Source organism: Pristiophorus japonicus, chromosome 3 (assembly GCF_044704955.1).
Source record: "Pristiophorus japonicus isolate sPriJap1 chromosome 3, sPriJap1.hap1, whole genome shotgun sequence".
NCBI classification, from domain to species: domain Eukaryota; kingdom Metazoa; phylum Chordata; class Chondrichthyes; family Pristiophoridae; genus Pristiophorus; species Pristiophorus japonicus.
This window is the reverse complement of record NC_091979.1, coordinates 136,045,427-136,065,938: the sequence shown is the minus strand read 5'-3', so window position 1 is coordinate 136,065,938 and position 20,512 is coordinate 136,045,427. Positions and strand designations below refer to the sequence as shown.

The following is a 20,512-nucleotide window of genomic DNA, read 5'->3' as shown; positions in this document are numbered from 1 at the left end:
GCATGTGCCGACCCCTTACTGACACCTTCCCAAAATTGCCTCACGGGAAATATCCTTTTTGCGGATTTGCCCCGCGGGAGTGGCAGCCGGAGCCCCTGACTGCTTTTTGTGTCAGTGCACTTCTCATTGGTTGCCGGCGCGGCAGCCCTTAAAGGGGAGGTGGCACTACCGGCGATGCCATTTTATTTTTTATCATCGGCTGACTGCCAGGTTGGCCCGACAATTATGCCCCCGGGTTCGCCCGGCACCCCCTCTTGGCCCAGCTGAAACTCTCCCTGCTGTCCCAGTGGACCTAACGTAAAAGTATGCCGAGCCTCGCAGCGGCTCTCCCCTTTAACAGCGATGCACTGACGTCATTAGCACGGCGTTGATGAGTGATCAGGGTGGCCGACCCACTGTAAGGGCACTTCCATCCCTCAGCCGCAACTACTTCCACCCCGACCAAAAAAAACGTCCAAGTGCTGAATATCGATGGCATCTCCGCCGCAACCCATGTGGTGGAGAAAAACTTTAAAAAACCAAAGGTGCACTCCATTTCGGGCGGAGGTGAATTTCAACCCCCATGATTGCAGCATTAGAGAGTGATTGCGTAATTGATTCAACTCATGCATTGATTATTTTATTAGCCTGCCGAATCATCTGAACTGAGTTTAAAGGTTGAGTTGAAAATGTTTGGGTAAAGTTAGCATCGTGACATAGCGGGTAGATTTTCACTCTGGATGGACTTTGGATGGACTTTGGCTGGCAGCCGCCCTATGGTCTTGGTGGGAGGCCCAGTCCACTTTGTAGGTCAGCTCTCATTAGCATTTGAACAGCCAGCTGTGGGTGAAAAGCGGGCACCCCGGGGTGCCCTCCAGCTCTGACTACTCCAATATTGGGCAGCTCAGCCAGCCTCCAGGCTGGAAAAATGTTGGTCCATGAGAGGAATCAATCTTGGGAAGGGGGCAACCCAGAGCTGGTTTTGTGCAACAAAGAGGAGCACAAAGAGGGGCCAACTCAAATGTGGGCCCCTCTTTGGCTGGATTGCCAGCTGATACTGGGCACACACTCTGCCTAGTACTCTCCTAAAATGGCAAACAGGACCTAATGTACGTCACAGTGTTTGGATTTTAAAGGGACCTACCTCCTGACTCAGGCTTGTACTCCAGCCGCCCAGTGGTAGGTCTGGGGGAAGATTGCTGTGGACACAGCAATGGCGGGAATGAGGTGGAAAGTCATTCCTCGCCATTTCTGGGGCAATTCCGCCGTCTCCGATGGGCTGAAGGGCTCAAAATCCACCCAGTGTGGGCTATAGCATCACCTGTGGCCAGTAGCCACTAGGACTTCTGTAACACAAATCATACCTGACTGAAAACCTGAGCAACGACACAGCAAAACCGATTTAAGCTGCCTGCATATCAAAATGTCCATTTTTCATATTGATATCCATGCAACATTCGAGGAAATGGGTCATGAGCTGTTTCTATGGAAACACTATCATTGTATCCAGTGGCATTTCTGAAGGTTAATGAGTTAGGCAGTGATCTATTAACTTTACATTACGCAAAGGAAACTGCAATCTGCCAACTACAACCTTCAGGGAACAGTATCAGCAAAAGCAACTATGTTATAGTCAAACATCTACACTCTGGGAAGCATTGATCACTTACCCTAATTAATGTTCTATTTTACAGGGTTCCCACTTATTCCTGCCACAATACATGCAATAGCCAGAAGCTTATATTACAATGATAAGTAAGTGATTTAGTATACATATATATAGGTATTTATACATTTCAACAAAAATTATTATATTTTATTCCTTAAATTTACAGTCTACTTATTCTTTAAATTTTGTTTCTTATGCGCAGTTGCTGGATTAGTTCTGAAACTCATCTGCTGTACATAATTCATGGCCCTATTTGTGCTGCCTTACTGGTAAGTTTAAGTGACATCTAAGTACACTTTATTTATAGAGCTCAAGCAAAAAAAAAGGAGATTGACTAACATAAGTATGAAGGGCCCAAGTTTGCCCCCCGGAGGTGCGCCGACTTTTTAGAACAAAAACCGCGCCTAAAACTTACCGAAGAATTTGCCCCGCTTCTCAGGACGTCTTCGGCCTCGGCGTAGTGTACCACATCCAGTGGGGGGCGGAGCCAGGTCCCAGCGCTGAAAACAGGCCGGGAACTCTGCACATGCGCACTAGAGTGTGCGCACATGTGCAGTAGCTCCTCACCCCCACAAACTCTGCAGATTGTGTGGGAGGGGCCCGAAGCACGCCGCCCCTAGCCCTGGACGAATGGGTTCCCCGCCGCGACCTGCAAGGGAACAGTGCCTGATGTAAAAGAACAGATTTACAAGCTGGCAAAGAAGGGCTTGACCCCATCGCAGATTGGTGTGATCCTAAGGGATTCCCATGGTGTTGCCCAGGTGCGTTTTGTTACTGGGAACAAGATCCTCAGGATACTGAAGTCCAAGGGGCTGGCTCCAGACCTTCCAGAGGATTTGTACCATTTGATCAAGAGGGTACTTCCACCTCCCCCCTGCTCTTCTCCACCCCCCTCCTCTCCCCCACTCCTCTACCCCCCTCCCACCTCCTCTACCCCCCTCCTCTACCCCCCTCCCTCCTCATCTCCCCTGCTCTCCCCCTTCCTCACCCCCCTCTACCCCCTCCTCTTCCCCCCTCTTCCCCTCTCCCCTGCTCTCCCTCCTTCCTCACCCACCTCTCCCCCTCCTCCTCCCCCCTACGCTCCCCCTCCTCTCCCCCCTCCCATCTTCCTCCCCCCCTCCTCCTCCCTTGGCCCATCCTCCTCCACCCTCCTCCCCTCTCCCTCTCTTCCCCCCTTCCTCCTCTCTTCCCCCCCTTCCTCCTCTCCCCCCCTCCTCCTCTCTACCCCCTGCTCCTCTCTCCACCTCCTCCTCTCTCCACCCCTCCTCCTTTCTCCCCCCTCCCTCCCCCCACTCCTCTCTCCCCCCACCCCCTCCTCCTCTCCCCCCCCTCCTCCTTTCTCCCTCCCCCTCCTACTCTCTCCCTCCGCCCTCCCCCCTTCACCGATGCCGCGTTGAGCCTAGCCTCCCGGTGTGTGTCTTACCGCCCCTAGCACTGGCCGAATGGACTCGCTCATCAGCAGCCTACTGCCTTCCCTTCACATAAAGGTAGGACTTCAATTTTTTATTTGTTATTGATTGATTGTTTGCTTATTACTTTGGTCTTGCTGCTTTAGGTGCAGGTTTCCTTCTATTTTTTATTTGTTAATTAATTGCTTATTACTTTTTGTGCTTTGTTTAGTGCTTTATAAGTCTTGGTGCAGGTCCTCTCAGTTTCCTTGTATTTTTTATTTGTTATTGAATACTTATTTTTGTGCTTTGTTTAGTGCTTGGTGCTTTAAATGTACTGCTTTGTTTAGTGCTTGGTGCTTTAAATGTACTTATGTTTCTTTAATGTTGTTGTGAAGGTTTTTAGTGCTTTGGAAAATCCTCTAACTTCCCTTTCCCCCAACCCCCACATCTCTGGCTACCTATGCTGATTTCTAAAGTATCCGCAAGGCTTTTCTGAGCGTACAAAAGTGGTCACATATGCTGGCCTAAATTAGTTTGGAGTAACTTTTCGCTGGCTAAACTTGCTTAAATGGCCAAAACAGGCGTAAGTGGCTGGTAACACCCCCTTTTGAAAAAGAAAAACTGAACTAAAAAGAAACTGAACTAACTCACTTAAACTGGAGCAAACTAAATGGGGAGAATTGCGATTTTTAAGATAATCCAAAAAAAACTCGTTGCTCCTATTTTTTTGGAGCAACTCCTGGGGAAACTTGGGGCCGAAGAAACTATTAAGTAGACAGCCGGATAGCAGAACATGGTTACATCGAAAAAGGCCTAACTGACATCCATTTTCTTTTCTGTAGGTAAACTTGTTTTTCTTGCTGAACATTGTCCGTGTCCTTATAACAAAGTTAAAAGTCACACACAGAACAGAGTCAAACCTTTACATGAAGGCTGTCAGGGCTACCCTGATATTAGTTCCACTGCTTGGGATCCAGTTTGTGCTGGTCCCATGGAAGCCAGACGGCCGAATAGCTGAAGAAGTCTATGACTATGTGATGCATATATTAATGCATTATCAGGTAAGGATCATTTTTTAACTTGTAATTTGTGTCATACACAGAAAGGCTAAGAACGAATGCATGTCCAATGAAATAATACAACCGTTTGAGGAATATGACAGCATTTTAGCACAATGTAAAAATCACGCAAGATTCCATATTCTCACTTTAATTTTGCTGTTTTAGTGGTAGTAGGCAAGTTCCCTTTTTAAGAGCGTAAACTCGAGACTCCTTCAAGTACAGCAAAAATATAAGGCATTTGTCAGTGGGGCTGAAATTCAGGAGCACCAGAAAGCTGGCGCACCTTTGAGTTTTTAACTGGTACTCACTGTTGGAACTCTTGGTGCGGTGAGTAGATCCATTTTCAGGACTTTGAATTTTTTTCTAAGTCCTACAGGAAATTGATCATAATGGGGTGGGCCTTAGCGTCAAAGCCAGGTTGAAAATTGATGGGTGGGGCCATCCGCCGCTGTCAATGAACGTGGTGACGTCACAGCGCCTGTGTGTCACCACGCTCTCTCTCCGTTAAAGGGGAGAGATTCGATCATTTTTTTAACTTTGGCCACTGGGCCACCAGGGAGGGTTTCGGCCGGGCCAGTGACCTAGCACCGAAGAGGGGGTGCCAGGCTGCCTGTTGCCGGCCCGGCCGAAACCGGGGGCAGTATTTTGCCGGCCGATAAGCAAGTTGGCCGACAAAAAATTTTGCGTTGCGGCTGCGACAGTGGGTGCTCCCCTTTAAGGGCAGCTGCACCGCCGGCCTCACACAGTCTTCAGAGGGTGCACCGGCAGAAAAACCTGCCGGGGACACCGCACGTCGGGGGATCAAAGGATGGAGCTGACAATGGATAGGTAAATATTTATTTTATTTTTATTTGGCGGTGCATCTTCTTGGGCGGTGTTATGTCCAGAATAAAGTAATGTGATTGAGTACTGCAGATGTGAGTAAGTGTGACCTTAGTCACTTTTTTCTAACCCCAGAGTGTTGGTACAGCATGGGTGGCCTGCTTATATACAGTGCTCCCAAGCGATGTTGGGATCCCTTGGGACTCCAACAGATACGCCCTCTTGTGCCAGTAGAATGCTGGTTACATAGGGTTGCATACATAACATCACTCCCTCCCAAAGTCAATAGTACACTTATTTACAGGGTGAGACGATCTGGGGCTTTTCGCTCCCTCGTTGTTCGTCTCGGTACAAATGCAGGTGTGGGTGAGTTGGTTGGTTCTTCACTGGGTTGCTGCGCAGCTGGCCTTGCCAGGCAGCTGGGGATGATGAGTTCAGCTTCATGGTCAACCGTGATGTCGGTTGCCACTTGTGTGTGTGTCGGAGGGTCGAAGTTGGTGGTGTCCTCGTCAGGTTGCTCGTGGCTGTCTGTGAATCGCAGTTTGGTTTGGTCCAAATGCTTTCTGCAAGTTAGTCCATTTGCGAGTTTGACCTGAAACACCCTACTCCCTTCTTTGGCTATGACAGTGCTGGCAAGCCGTTTGGGACCATGTCCATAGTTGAGTACAAATACAGGGTCATTGACTTCAATATCGCGTGACAAATTTGCGCGATCATGGTACATGCTTTGTTGATACCGCCTGCCCTCGACGTGATCATGGAGATAAGGGTGGACGAGAGAGAGCTTTGTTTTGAGCGCCCTTTTTATGAGCAGCTCGGCTGGGAGAACCCCGGTGAGTGCATGGGGTCTGGTGCGGTAGCTGAGCAGCACTCGGGACAGGCGGGTCTGCAGGGAGCCTTCCGACACGCGTTTCAAGCTTTGCTTGATGGTTTGGACTGCCCATTCTGCCTGGCCGGTGGATGCGGGCTTGAACGGGGCAGATGTGACGTGCTTGATCCCATTGCGGGTAATGAATTCCTTGAATTCAGCGCTGGTGAAGCACAGTCCGTTGTCGCTGACAAGGACATCAGGTAGACTGTGTGCTGCAAACATGGCTCGTAGGTTGTCGATGGTGGCAGTGGATGTGCTTACAGACATTATTACACTCAATCCGCTTTGAATAAGCGGTCCACAACAACCAAGAACATTTTGCCTAGAAACGGGCCAGCGAAGTCAACTTGGATCCTAGACCACGGTTTTGAGGGCCATGATCATAAACTTAGCGGTGTCTCCCTGGGTGCATTGCTCAGTTGAGAGCAAGTATTGCACTGGCGCACGCAAGACTCCAAATCTAAGTTGATGCCGGGCCACCACACATGGGATCTGGCTATAGCTTTCATCATTACTATGTCTGGGTGAGTACTGTGTAGGTTGCGTATGAACGTTTCCCTGCCTTTCTTAGGCAAAACCACACGATTACTCCACAAAAGACTGTAAGGACATTTCGTATTTGCACCGCTGGAACGGCTTGATCTCTTCATGCATCTCCGCTGGGATCCAGCTCCCATGGAGGACATAGTTTTTTACAAGGGACAGTAAAGGATCCTGGCTGGTCCAGGTCCTGATCTGGCGGGCCATCACGTGTGACTTTTCGTTTTCAAATGCATCCATCACCAAGAGCAAATCTGCAGGCTGTGCCATTTCCAACCCGGTGGTGGGCAATGATAGCCGACGGAGAGCATCACTGCAGTTCTCTGTGCCTGGCCTGTGGCGAATTACATAGTTATATGCAGACAGCGTGAGCGCCCATCTTTGGATGCGAGCAGAGGCATTGGTATTAATACCTTTGCTCTCTGAGAATAGCGATATGAGCGGCTTATGGTCAATTTCTAACTCGAACTTAAGCCCAAACAGATACTGGTGCATTTTATTCACCCCGTAAACGCATGCCAGAGCTTCTTTTTCAATCATCCTGTAGGCCCTTTCTGCCTTGGACAAGCTCCTGGATGCATAAGCGACTGGTTGCAATGTCCCCGATTCGTTTGCTTGTTGTAACACACACCCAACCCTGTACGAAGACACATCGCAAGCGAGCACTAAACGTTTACAAGGATCATACAGGACATCATCATTATAGGCAGTCCCTCGGAATTGAGGAGGACTTGCTTCCACTCCCAAAGGGAGCTCTTTGATGGCTGAACTGCCCAATATGAAAACCACAGACCCTGTTACAGGTGGGACAGACATTCGTCGAGGGAAGGGGGCGGTGGGGCTGGTTTGCCACGCGCTCCTTCCGCTGCCTGCGCTTGGCCTCTTCATGCTCTTTGCGTTGAGACTTGAAGAGCTCAACGCCCTCCCGGATGTACTTTCTCCACCTTGGGTGGTCTTCGGCCAGGGTCTCTCAGGTGTCAGTAGTGATATATCTCCAGCGACTTGAGGGGTCTTCTCTACATCGTCCATGCCTCAGATCCATACAGGAGGGCGGGTATTACTACAGCCCTGTAGACCATGAGCTTGGTGATAGATTTGAGGTCCTGGTCTTCAAACACTCTTTTCCTCAGACCGCCGAAGGCTGCACTGGCGCACTGGAGGTGATGTTGAATCTCCGCATCAATGTCTGCCTTTGTTGATAAGAGGCTCCCGAGATATGGGAAATGGTCCACGTTGTCCAGGGCCGCGCCGTGGATCTTGATGATTGGAGGGCAGAGATGTGCGGCGGTGACAGGCTGGTGGAGGACCTTTGTCTTACGGATGTTAAGCGTAAGGCCCATGCTTTCATATGCCTCAGTGAATACATTGACTATATTCTGGAGTTCAGCCTCTGAATGTGCACAGACACAGGCATCGTCCGCATACTGCAACTCAACGACAGAGGTTGGGGTGATCTTGGACCTGGCCTGGAGGCGGCGTAGGTTCAGCAGCTTCCCACTGGTTCTGTGGTTTGGTTCCACTCCAGCGGGGAGCTTGTCGATTGTGAGGTGAAGCATGATGGCGAGGAAGATTGAGAAGAGGGTTGGAGCGATGATGCAGCCCTCTTTGACCCCGGGTCTGTAATGGATCCGTTGGTAAGGATCAGGGCCTGCATGTCATCGTGAAGCAGGCGAAGGATGTTGACAAACTTTGGGGGCATCCAAAATGGAGGAGGATGCTCCATAGACCCTCACGATTGACGGTGTCAAAGGCCGTTGTAAGATCAAAGAAAGTCACATATAAGGGCTGGCGCTGCTCCCTGCATTTTTCCTGCAACTGTCGCGCTGCGAAGATCATATCTGTTGTGCCTCGTGGGGAACGAAATCCGCATTGTGATTCCAGGAGGAGCTCCTCGGCCACAGGGAGAAGACGATCAAGGAGAACTCGAGCGACAAATTTCCCAGTGGCTGATAGCAGGGAGATTCCCCTGCAGTTGCCGCAGCCGGACTTGTCCCCTTTTTAAAAAATGGTCACAATCACTGTATCTCTCAGATCTCCCGGCATGCTCTCCTCCCTCCAGATGAGAGAGATGACGTCATGTATCCGTGCCAACAGTGCCTCTCCGCCATACTTTAGCCCCTCAGCAGGGATTCCATCCGCACCCAAAGCCTTGTTATTCTTGAGCTGTTTTATGGCTTTGCCTACCTCGTGCAGCGTTGGGGTTTCACTGAGTTGGTGGCGGGTCGCATGCTGAGGGATGGAGTTGAGAACACTCGACTCACAGGTAGAGTCTCAATTGAGGAGATCTTCAAAGTGCTCCTTCCATCGGGCCCTGACAGCCTTGGTGTCCTTGTTGAGTCTTTCCCCGTTCTTGGCCAGGAGTAGGGTGGGGCCTTGGGAGTTTGGAACGTAGGTGGCCTTGACTGCAGCGAAGAATCCTCGCATATCGTGGCTGTCGGCCAGTTGTTGTTTCTCCTGTGCTTTCTCCATCCACCACCTGTTGTTTAGGTTCCGGGCTTTTTGTTGGACCTGAGCCTTGAGCCATCTGTAATGTTGTTTTGCAGCTCCCAAGTTGTGTTGTTGCTTGAGGCTCAGAAATGCTTTGCGCTTGCGATCTATTAGTTCTTCGATCTCGTGATCATTTTCATCAAATCAGTCCTGATGTTTTCTGGTTGAGTGACTAAGTGTCTCTTCACAGGCACTGGTTATAGAGGCCTGGAGGGCAGACCAAGAGCTATGGGCATTCAGCATCTCAGGGTCATCAAGGGACGCCAGATTGGCTGTGAGGCGCCGGCTGTATAGGGCTCTTTTAGCTGGGTATCTAAGTGCCCCGGCATTAACTTTTTTGAGGAACTGCTTCTGCTGTCCCCTCTGCTTTGGGGCAATGTTATTTTTGATGATGGATCGGATTAGGCGGTGGTCCGTCCAGCAGTCGTCAGCTCCTGTCATGGCTCGGGTGATGCGCAGATCCTTGCGATCCCTGGCTCGGACGATGACGTAGTCAAGCAGGTGCCAGTGTTTGGAGCGAGGGTGTTGCCACGATGCCTTATATTTCCAAACAGGAAAGAATAAACAAACTCTTCAATTAATCGTCTGCATTTTTAGCAAATTGTGTTCAAATATATCCTCGACATCGAGGCCAAGTGACATTCCTCACCATATTTTGTCATCATATGCTGCAACAGGTTTCGGTTAAGCATCAGAATGAGGAAGTATGAACACAAAAGTTTCCGTCGGATGCTGAGCGAATTGAGATTCAGGTTCAGGTGTAGGCAATTTGAAACTTGCCTTTCATATAAGCAAACAATCCTCCACTTTAGAAACATAGAAATATAGAAAATAGGTGCAGGAGTAAGCCATTCGGCCCTTCGAGCCTGCACCGCCATTCAATAATATCATGGCTGATCATTCCCTCAGTACCCCTTTCCTGCTTTCTCGCCATACCCCTTGATCTCTTTAGCCATAAGAGCCATATCTAACTTCCTCTTGAATATATCCAATGAACTGGCACCAACAGCTCTCTGCGGCAGGGAATTCCACAGGTTAACAACTCTCTGAGTGAAGAAGTTTCTCCTCATCTCAGTCCTAAATGGTCTACCCCTTATCCTAAGACTATGTCCCCTGGTTCTGGACTTCCCCAACATCGGGAACATTCTTCCCGCATCTAACCTGTCCAGTCCCGTCAGAATCTTATACGGTTCTACTAGATCCCCTCTCATCCTTCTAAACTCCAGTGAATAAAGGCCCAGTTGATCCAGTCTCTCTTCATATGTCAGTCCAGCCATCCCTGGAATCAGTCTGGTGAACCTTCACTGCACTCCCTCAATAGCAAGAATGTCCTTCCTCAGATTAGGAGACCAAAACTGAACACAATATTCCAGGTGAGGCCTCACTAAGGCCCTGTACAACTGCAGTAAGACCTCCCTGCTCCATTACTCAAATCCCCTAACTATGAAGGCCAACATAGCAGTTGCCTTCTTCACCGCCTGCTGGACTTGCAGGCCAACTTTCAATGACTGATGAACCATGACACCCAGGTCTCGTTGCACCTCCCCTTTTCCTAATCTGCCGCCATTCAGATAATATTCTGCCTTCGTGTTTTTGCCCCAAAATGGATAACCTCACATTTATCCACATTATACAACATCAGCCATGCATTTGCCCACTCACCTAACCTGTCCAAGTCACTCTGCAGCCTCTTAGCATCCTCCTCACAGCTCACACGCCACCCAGTTTAGTGTCATCTGCAAACTTGGAGATATTACACTCAATTCCTTCATCTAAATCGTTAATGTATGTTGTAAATAGCTACGGTCCCAGCACTGAGCCCTGCGGCACTCCACTAGTCATTGCCTGCCATTCTGAAAAGGACCTGTTTATCCCGACTCTCTGCTTCCTGTCTGCCAACCAGTTCTCTATCCACGTCAGTACATTACCCCCAATACTATGTGCTTTGATTTTGCACACCAACCTTTTGTGCGGGACCTTGTCAAAAGCCTTTTGAAAGTCCAAATACACCACATCCACTGGTTCTCCCTTGTCCACTCTGCTAGTTACTTCCTCAAAAAATTCCAGAAGATTCGTCAAGCATGATTTCCCTTTCATAAATCCATGCTGACATGGACCGATCCTGTCACTGCTTTCCCAATGCGTTGCTATTTCACCTTCAATGTTAGATTCCAACTTTTTCCCCACTACTGATGGCAGGCTAACCGGTCTGTCATTACCCGTTTTCTCTCTCCCTCCTTTTTTAAAAAGTGGTGTTACATTAGCTACCCTCTCGTCCATAGGAACTGATCCAGAGTCGATAGACTGTTGGAAAATGATCACCAATGCATCCACTATTTCTAGGACCACTTCCTTAAGTACTCTGAGATGCAGACTATCAGGTCCCGGGGATTTATCGGCCTTCAATCCCATCAATTTCCCTAACACAATTTCCCACCTAATAAGGATATCCTTCAGTTCCTCCTTCTCACTAGACCCACTGTCCCCGAGTACATTCGGAAGGTTATTTGCGTTTTCCTTCGTGAAGACAGAACCAAAGTATTTGTTCAATTGGTCTGCCATTTCTTTATTCCCCATTATAAATTCACCTGAATCCGACTGCAAGGGACCTACATTTGTCTTCACTAATCTTTTTCTCTTCACATACTTTTGCAGTCAGTTTTTATGTTCCCTGCAAGCTTCCTCTCGTACTCTATTTTCCCCCTCTTAATTAAACCCTTAGTCCTCCTCTGTTGAATTCTAAATTTCGCCCACTCTTTGACACAGGTAAACACATGTTCTTACAGTTATTAAAAGGCCTCACCTTCCATCCAACCCATTTAATTGTTCTGATTGAGCTGACCAGTAAAATGATGTTAACTTGTAATTTTGTATTTTGTTGAGTTTGTTGGTGGCAGTGATACTTTGGAGCTTAAGGCTGGAATTTTAATTTTCTGACCCTCCAGAGCAGGCCCGGTAGACCGCTGGGGAGTTTGGATCCTGGAGAGGAGTTATGATTCTCGGGGAGGGCGGTTCCGATTCCTGGGGGGTTCTGATTCCAGACCCGGGAGGTGGAGCCGGTGGTGATTGCACGAGGCTGGCTGATGGTGGGATTTGGGGGCCGGGAGGAAGCGCTCCTGCTCTTCGTGGTCCAGCAGGAGTGCTCTCCAAGGCTGTCCTCGCCTCGTTGCAGCTACTGAGGCCCGGGAACCCCAGCCGGCCACAGTTAAATCTGCATAGCAGATTAAATCCTTGGCTTCCAGGCCTCATTATCATATTCAAAGCGACAACCCGCCTTCTAGCAGCAGGTTGGCTGCCAGCTAGACCCCTGTCCCGCCTCCGAATGTGGGCAGGTTGGAGGTGGGTTGGGGCTGGGATTCAGATTTTTAATACTTTAACTTTTCCCACCATTTATTTTGCTTAAAATTGCCCCCTTTTGAGATTACAAATGGGCGAAGTCTTGTTCATTTGGAGTGCCAATCACTCATTCCTTTCCTCAAAGAATTGATACAGGCAGACAGACAGTACCATGATTGCTAGCTGCTATCCACTTTCACACCATGTGCCATTCTTCATGTATGAGCCTAGACAGTCACTGTCCTCCTTTTTAGCCTGTGCATGGCCTCACTTTGTGAATGCTTGCACCCAGCCACTCTCTGCTGACCAGTGAATACTGAGCCTGACACAAATCTGTTGTGTCCAACATTAAAATGATGTAACTGCTGAGAAGGTCATTGAAGGACATATTTCCCTCATTTGCATCTGCTTTCCATACAACTGAGTCCATGATCGGATCAGCCATGATCGTATTAAATGGCGGAGCAGGCTTGACGAGCCATATGGCCTACTCCTGCTCCTACTTCTTATGTTCTTACGTTCTTAACTGCCGATATATAGGCCACCTGATCCGGCAATGGGTGGGAGATGTGCCAGGAGGCAGGGATGCAGTGAGCACATCCTCAAGCACTTTTCCACCCTGTCAACCTGCTACAGGTCCGTCAAAAAATAGACTGGGAGCAGACAGAAAATCTAGGCTGCAATATTTAACCTGTTTAGTTGGTATCTGCTAATGAAATTATGTTTTACTTGTCTTTCTTTTGTAGGGCTTATTGGTGGCAACAATATTCTGCTTCTTCAATGGAGAGGTAATGATGTTTTTCATCTTGTGATGCTGTTATTATTATACTCCTATATTATATTATATTATACTCCTTCAGAAACAATTTCTAGCAACATAATTGAGGAAAGACCATTGGGCCCAACAAGTCCCCTCTTTCTACAGACCTTGTACATCGGATCCATCATAATTCCATCCAACCTGCTTCATCTTTAGAAGAAAAGTTCTGCAAAGATTGAGCTTCTCTGAGAAAAATATTTGTTGGAATGCCATATTCCAGAAGGAAAGAATTATCCATGGCATTATCAACCTGGTGGAAAATCTGGATTGTGCAGGAGTAATTGAACAGTTTCTAGAGAGACAGCGTAGTTGTGATTGTTTCTTGTGATATACTTGTTCCAGTAGAGAGAGCATCATTTTGTGTGTAACGCATGCTGTAGCTGACCTATGAGTGTTTTGGTTTTGCCACTGGTACAGAAACATAAAATGTGCTCGCAACTCCATCACTTTCAGGAGCACGAATATTGGCAAAAATGATAAAATGGGTATCAGCCCATTTACAATTTTCAGTGAGAAACCACTCATTATTATTATCTTAATTAACGTCAACATGTGTTTATAGGGCCAAAGGGAATGTAAAAACATCACATCCATTTTCTTTATGTAATAATTATAAGTTTGTCTAATAGAATCAAAATATACAATTTGGTTTTCCATTATTCTTTTTAAACAATTTTCTTGCTTATTAATCATTCATTGCAATATCTGGCTGTAGAAATCCTGGAGGTTTTTAAATCCAGAAGTGGTTTAAATGTAGTTTAGTAGTTCTAATAGTTACACACCAACTATCCTTAGTAAAAATGAACAAAAAAGATTTAGTGTTTTTTTAAAAAAACATTTCCACCCTGGAGTTTGTGCTATAGACAAGATAAAGTGCTGGATTTTTGGTTCTGCTCATTTTGGGACATTAATGGGGGCGGGGCGGTAAAGTTTGCGCCCGGCAACAGTTTGCGCCTCAATCAGAAAAATTCAACAGCTGGGCCCTGAGTGTGAGGCAGAGCATTAAGGGAGACATTACATCATCATCATCATCATAGGCAGTCCCTCGGAATCGAGGAAGATTTGCTTCCACTCCAAAAATGAGTCCTTAGGTGGCTGATCAGTTCAATACAAGAGCCACAGTCCCTGTCACAGGTGGGGCAGATAATCGTTGGAGGAAAGGGGTGGGTGGGGCAGGTTTGCCGCATGCTCTTTCCGCTGCTTGCGCTTGATTTCTGCATGCTCTCGGCGATGAGACTCCAGGTGCTCAGTACCCTCCCGGATGCACTTCCTCCACTTAGGGCGGTCTTTGGCCAGGGGCTCCCAGTTGTCGGTGGGGATGTTGCACTTTATCAGGGAGATGTTACACAATTCTCTAGGCACTAGGCTGACTGAGCAAGCAAAAATCCCGCGCTAAACGGCCAGCCTCGGATTGCTCTGAGAGGTCTGGGGGGAAAAAAAACTGATAAAAACCCACCAGAAACATTCCCAATAAATAACTCATGCCAACATAAATCGCAAATAAAAAAACAATCACACTCACCTGAGGTCGACATTACTTACATCACTGCTGCTGCTACAGCTCGGACCGTCTGCTTTCACATGCGGTCCCAGCAGGGCGCTCCATGGAACCCTATGGATCGTGCGGCAGCCAAAAGTCGAGCTGGTGTTGCAACCAGGGGCGTTGCATACTGGCTCGCCTCTTCCGGGTGGTAATGCTCCACGCCCGGTCGAAATTGACACCGAAAGTCCTGGCGGGGCACTGGAAGCTGGCTGCCCGCCCTGATCTGCTTATCACAGCTATTGTCGCACCTCCGGAGCACTAACAAGAGCAGCAGAAGACCAAGAATCCAGCCCAAAGTTCAGTTTATGAAATCATTCCAAAATTTTCCACCATTACACAAAACAAAAGAAAGACCAAACAGCTGTTAAAGGAGATTCAAAGTGTGTTGTTCATGGTGTAATGACTTCATAATATTCGAGAACTATTCTTGAAATGAAATTGTTAGCTGTAACTGTGGACTGAATTCAGCATCTGAACTGGTCTGTTCTGTTCTGAAACAAATAGTCCGACCAACTTCTACGAGATTTATCCTATAAAAATTGAGATGAGATGACTGAGCAAAGGTTGGTGTGACAGAAGTGATGTGAATCTCTTTCTCTTCTTGTGACAGGTTCAAGCTATTTTAAGACGCCACTGGGTGCAGTACAACATTCAGTTTGGAAACAGTCTGACCCACTCGGAGGGCCTGCGTTCTACCTCTTGCACTGGAACATCTATTACAGAAGTACATGGAAGTCTGTATAATCATGAATCCAATAGTGAATATGTTAATGGAAAGAGTTTTCATGACATTGAAATCATTAGTTTGAAAACAGGTGAAACATACACCTAAAGGACAACCGAGAGTGCCTGTTAGTGATGCAGATTTCAATGACAGTGAACTTTCTCCTTTCACTTTAATGGAAGAGCTCAGCTGAGTCTGCACTGAAAGTTATTTTCATCGTCAAATACCACCCTGTTACTTCCCAATCGTTTATTTTGCATGAGATGAAATGAAGGACATGCCGGATATATTCGTGGCCTGTGACACAGTTGGAAGAAAGTATCCTCCACTGAAAGAAGAGACTTGTAAATATTCTTGTATTTCTGGTCTTCAAACCACCAGCTGGCATTATTGTCTCACACAACTGTCAGACAGTGAAGGTAGGTGCAATAGTTGATTCTAATTCCACAGAAAGATGGTCTTTGTCATGTTGATAAACTAATATCCTGGTTGCTGTACAATCACTCACTTCTGCCAATATTATTAGACAGCTGACCAATTCCAATCTCTGTGTGTGATGTAACTTCAACTGCTGAAGACAAAAAAAATCTTCTTAACATTCCCTCAGGGTTTAGGTTCACTGCCCTAATGATATATTAGTTTTATGCTTTCTATATTTTATATAAAAACAGGCTCATATAATTATCATACAAATAAACACTTATTACATCACTATCTTGCAGTATTGAATTTTTGAATTTCATAATGCTGGAAAATAAAATAGTATTCAATTATTGTAACTTTTTTTCTCTGTAAATATGATTTGTGAAGTTTTGGTGTATTTATTGCTTGGGGAGTAAAAGTAGAATCAAAATGGGAAAAGTATTCTCTTTACATTTTGTTGTTTTCTGGTAATGAAGCAGTATTACTTTTTTGACTTGTGTAGTGTGTGCTTGATATTATCAAAAATGGAGTAAACATCTGCTTTATATATGCCAAGTTTCTCAAAGATTCCAGCAGGACTTGGAAACTATACTGAATGTCTGGCTTCCTTTCATTTGAGGAGGGAGGGCGAGGAGAAGATTTGGCAAATTCTCTAAATTTTTAAGGCAATGCTTGGATGGAACTTTCTGAAGGCTGGGCTATTATTAAACATGTATCAAAATACATGTTTGGTTGCCCCATTTAAAAACTACATGGGATTCTTTATACATTTTTTGAATCAGTCCCATATTTTTTTAAGGTAACATGACAGTGTAATAACCAATATCTGAATCTATTCATCAAATCATATAAAGTTACAGCACAGAAATAGATCCCTTAGCCCATCAAGTCTGCACCAGTGTTTTTCTGCACATCTTGTCTAATCCCACTCAATTGCTCAATATCCTCTAGCATTCTTCTTCTTCAAGCATTTATCTAATAGAATTCATGGACTCTTTTCAATAAATGGGTTGTGGCAGAGATTTCTATATTCTAGCCCTTTGTATGTCATAATTTTATAATCTTTCCAGAATTTATTTCTAGAAACCAAACATTATGGAAAAAAAGATTATAAGTTGAAACAGGAAACCTGGCAAATACTTAACATAAAAAATATATTTTAACAACTTAGGGTAATAGATTTGCCATCATGATGGAGGAGATTTAAACATTTTTTTAAGTTATAATGAAAGGGCAACTGAATATTGTGTAAGTGTGCCTCACATTTAATAACAGAAATAAATAATTCTATTTTTAAAAAAAACAGTACTGACAAATGTCATCATCTAATCTGTTTGACAGGTGCCATATAAAGTTTGCAGCACACTTTAGATTACTCCGCTGTTGCACAACCGATTATAATTGTGTATGCTAATATGACAAACTGTGTTTTGTGTGGATAGAATTGAAGGGATTCTACAGGACAGATTGTAAATCCTACACAAGGTTTCAGTGAATAAAAAAAGTCTAAGTTTTATTTCTGAAAATTTTAAAATAAGCTTTCCACCAAATCACAGAGGATCTTTTTCTCCTCAAACCTATTACCTGCTGTATGAATGTCATAGCTTTCTCATGGCTGTTGTTCTTGGTTTTCATGTTTATTATTATCATCACTGAAACGGTTGTAGCCACAGCTGCTGAGTGTTTTATTTTCTTACTGAGAGAAACATTTGCTGAGTTTGCGTGATTATGAATTCAAGGACTTAATGAAAGAGTGCCGTGATATACTATTAGCATAACAATCTAAAGGATGTTCTTGTGTGTCTAAATGTGATGATGGGTCTATGTTTCTGCAGGATGGTGTGACCATAACAGTTTAAAAGAATTACACAAAGTTTTTAAATATTTGTAAAAATTAAAATAAAATTATTCATGTTATTTCATTTGTGCATCTGTTTTATTTTTAGAAGTGCTATTCATAGGTAGCAAACTGGACCATGAAAGTCAAACTTTACAGCAGAATTTAAGGGTATTTTTAGATTATGCTCTCTGCTGCTGTGATGAACAATAAAGGCAGTGTGCTCTCAATACGCAACATGGAAAGATAATCCTAGTCTTTTTCTGTGACATAGACAGATAATAATGGGATCTTCAATTTGGTTTTATTAGTGCCACAATTAAGCTATTCTTGACCAACAGCAACAAACCTGATCTTCCTTGACATTGCCACTTCCGATTTGAACAATTTAGTTTTCGGCATTCATACCACAACTGATACCATGTTCAAACTGAGCACCTAAACCTGCTCTGGGCCAGACCATGTCCAGCCACTTTGGCTGATTCATGCCTGATGTAACCTAGATGCCAGAAGTGGAAAGAAGAAATCCATCCATGTAAACTTAACTGGTGGGGGTATCCAGAACAATGGGGCACAATCTTAAAATTAGAGCTAGGCCATCCAAGAGATTTTTATTTTATTTATTCTTACACAGGATGTGGGCATTGCTGGCAAGGCCAACGTTTATTGCCCATTTCTAATTGCCCTTGAGAAGATGATGGTGAACTGCCTTCTTGAACCGTTGTAGTCTGTGTGGTGAAGGTACTCCCACACCGCTGTTCCAGGATTTTGACCCAGCAATGATGAAGGAACGGCGATATATTTCCAAGTCAGGATTGTGTGTGACTTGGAGGGGAACTGAGATGGTAGTGTTCCCATGAGCCTGCTGCCTTTGTCCTTCTGGGTGGTAGAGGTTGTGGGTTTGGGAGGTGCTGCCGAAGAAGCCTTGCCGAGTGCATCTTGTAGATGGTATGCAGCCGCTGTGCGCTGGTGGTGGAGGAATGTTTAAGCTGGTGTATGGGGTGCCAATCAAGTGGGTCGCTTTGTCCTGAATGGTGTTTATCTTCTTTAGTGTTGTTGGAGCTGCACTCATCCAGGCAAGTCCACCACACTCCTTGTAGTTGATGGAAAGGTTTCAGGGAGTCAGGAGGTGAGTCATTGCTGCAGAATACCCAGACTCTGACCTGCTCTTGTAGCCACAGTATTTATGTGGCTGGTCCAGTTAAGTTTCTGGTTGATGGTGACTCCCAAGATGTTGATGATGGAAGGATGCAATGATGATAATATAATTGAAGATCAAGGGAGGTGGTTAGACTCTCTCTTGTTGAAGATGATCATTGCCTGGCACTTTTGTGACACGAATGTTACTTTCCACTTATCAGCCCAAGCCTGAATGTTGTCCAGGTCTTGCTGCATGCAGGCACAGACCACTTCATTATCTGAGGAGTTGCAAATGGAACTGAATGCTGTGCAATCATCAGCGAGCATTCCCACTTCTGACTTTATGATGGAGTGATAGTCAGGAGTGAAATCAGGAAACACTTTTGTACACTAAGGGTAGGGGAGAACTGGAACTTGTCTCCCCCAAAAGGCAGTGGATGCTAGTTCACTTAAAATTTTCAAGACTGAGATCGACAATTTTTTATTAGGTAATGGTATCAAGGGATAGGGATCCGAGGCGGGTAAATGGAGTTGAGATACAGATCAGTCATGATCTAATTGAATGGTGGAATGGACTTGATTGGCTGAATGGCCTACTCCTGTTCCTATCTCAAAATGCATCATTGAAGCACAAAGAAATATCCAGAATTCTAAACTTCATGCATTGAAAATTTCTCAGTGATTTTGTTCTTCCTTCTGACATTACAGTGAAATCCAGAACTTGAAGCGTGCTCTGAGACTGAGGTGAGATTCTTAATTATTGTCTACCTTGAGTCATCAGATCTTTAAAGAGAGAAAAATAAGTTTTTCTTCGTGACTGTGCTGCATCACCCTTTACCAAAAAAGGGCTCAATTGGTGGGGCACTTGAATCTTCAGTACAGTAATTCGTACAATAAATCTCTGAACAATTATTATCTGAAAGCTTCTTTAATTGAGCACCATTTACCAGCATTTGTCAGATATTTAAAACACTAGATATACAGCAAAACACAACTGCCTTCAAGCGATAATGAAAATGATTTCTGAATGCATTTCACTGTCATTTTGCCATCGGTACCAGATGTGTTTATAATATCTCTACTATCTGAATAATATAAAAAAATTTAATATTTAAATTTGCACTTTTGCAACACCTTGAATTCTTCTCACATAATTCAATCTTTGAAGATTGTACTTTGCGGCTGTGACCTTGGCACTTTCAAATTACATGTTCAATGTTCAGCATTTTGAATGTGAATACATAACAAAAAATAACAATATGATTCAAGATGTTTAAGCCGAACAAATGGCAAACATTCATGTTCACAAGCTTTTTTGCGCTCGACTGCCAAATGCTCTCTGCAACAGCTTTAAGTATGACCGCATCATTAGTCAAGTGAGCCTGGGGTCGATAGTGCATTACCAGACTTTTCTCAGTAATGATAAAATGTATCTGAACACTGGGTATTTTAGTTCCCTAATTTTAGTTTCAAAAGCCTAGGATGAGCTAAAAGTATCAATGGAATGTTTATCCTCAGCACTTTTAAGTAGCACCTTCATTTTTTCAGCAACTATGTAATAAATCACTTGGAAAGTGCTGAAAGTGCAAAATGCGTGCTAGAATGGTTTGTTGTTTGGAGACCCAATTCCAAAACAGTGACCCTCGCAATGTTGGGAAGGCAGCAGCTCAATGAAATTGGTTTCTTAATAAAGAACCAGTGAAAGCAGAAACATTTTAACATTGATAGTTCGGATATGGGCTGAAGAAAATAAATTGAGTTTCCATGATGTTAAATTGTGACGAATCAGCTCCTTCAACTGTTAAAACTCCCAGCAGAATCAAGCTTCAAAAGCTTGATACTCAATATTGAATTAACACACTTTGAGGG

General features: G+C 45.2%; 1 protein-coding gene across 2 annotated transcripts in view; it reads left to right on the top strand.

The window, feature by feature from the left end:
- Positions 1 to 15,950, top strand: part of LOC139258749 (calcitonin gene-related peptide type 1 receptor-like) — a 126,366-nt gene extending 110,416 nt beyond the window's left edge. For both annotated transcript variants that reach the window (XM_070874813.1, XM_070874814.1), the window contains exons 9-13: positions 1,674 to 1,734; positions 1,851 to 1,917; positions 3,882 to 4,100; positions 12,903 to 12,944; positions 15,130 to 15,950. In XM_070874813.1, coding sequence (XP_070730914.1) covers positions 1,674 to 1,734; positions 1,851 to 1,917; positions 3,882 to 4,100; positions 12,903 to 12,944; positions 15,130 to 15,351 — 611 coding nt within the window. In that variant the 3' untranslated portion in view covers positions 15,352 to 15,950. The remainder of the gene's footprint in view (positions 1 to 1,673; positions 1,735 to 1,850; positions 1,918 to 3,881; positions 4,101 to 12,902; positions 12,945 to 15,129) is intronic.
- The last annotated feature ends 4,562 nt before the right edge of the window (positions 15,951 to 20,512 follow it).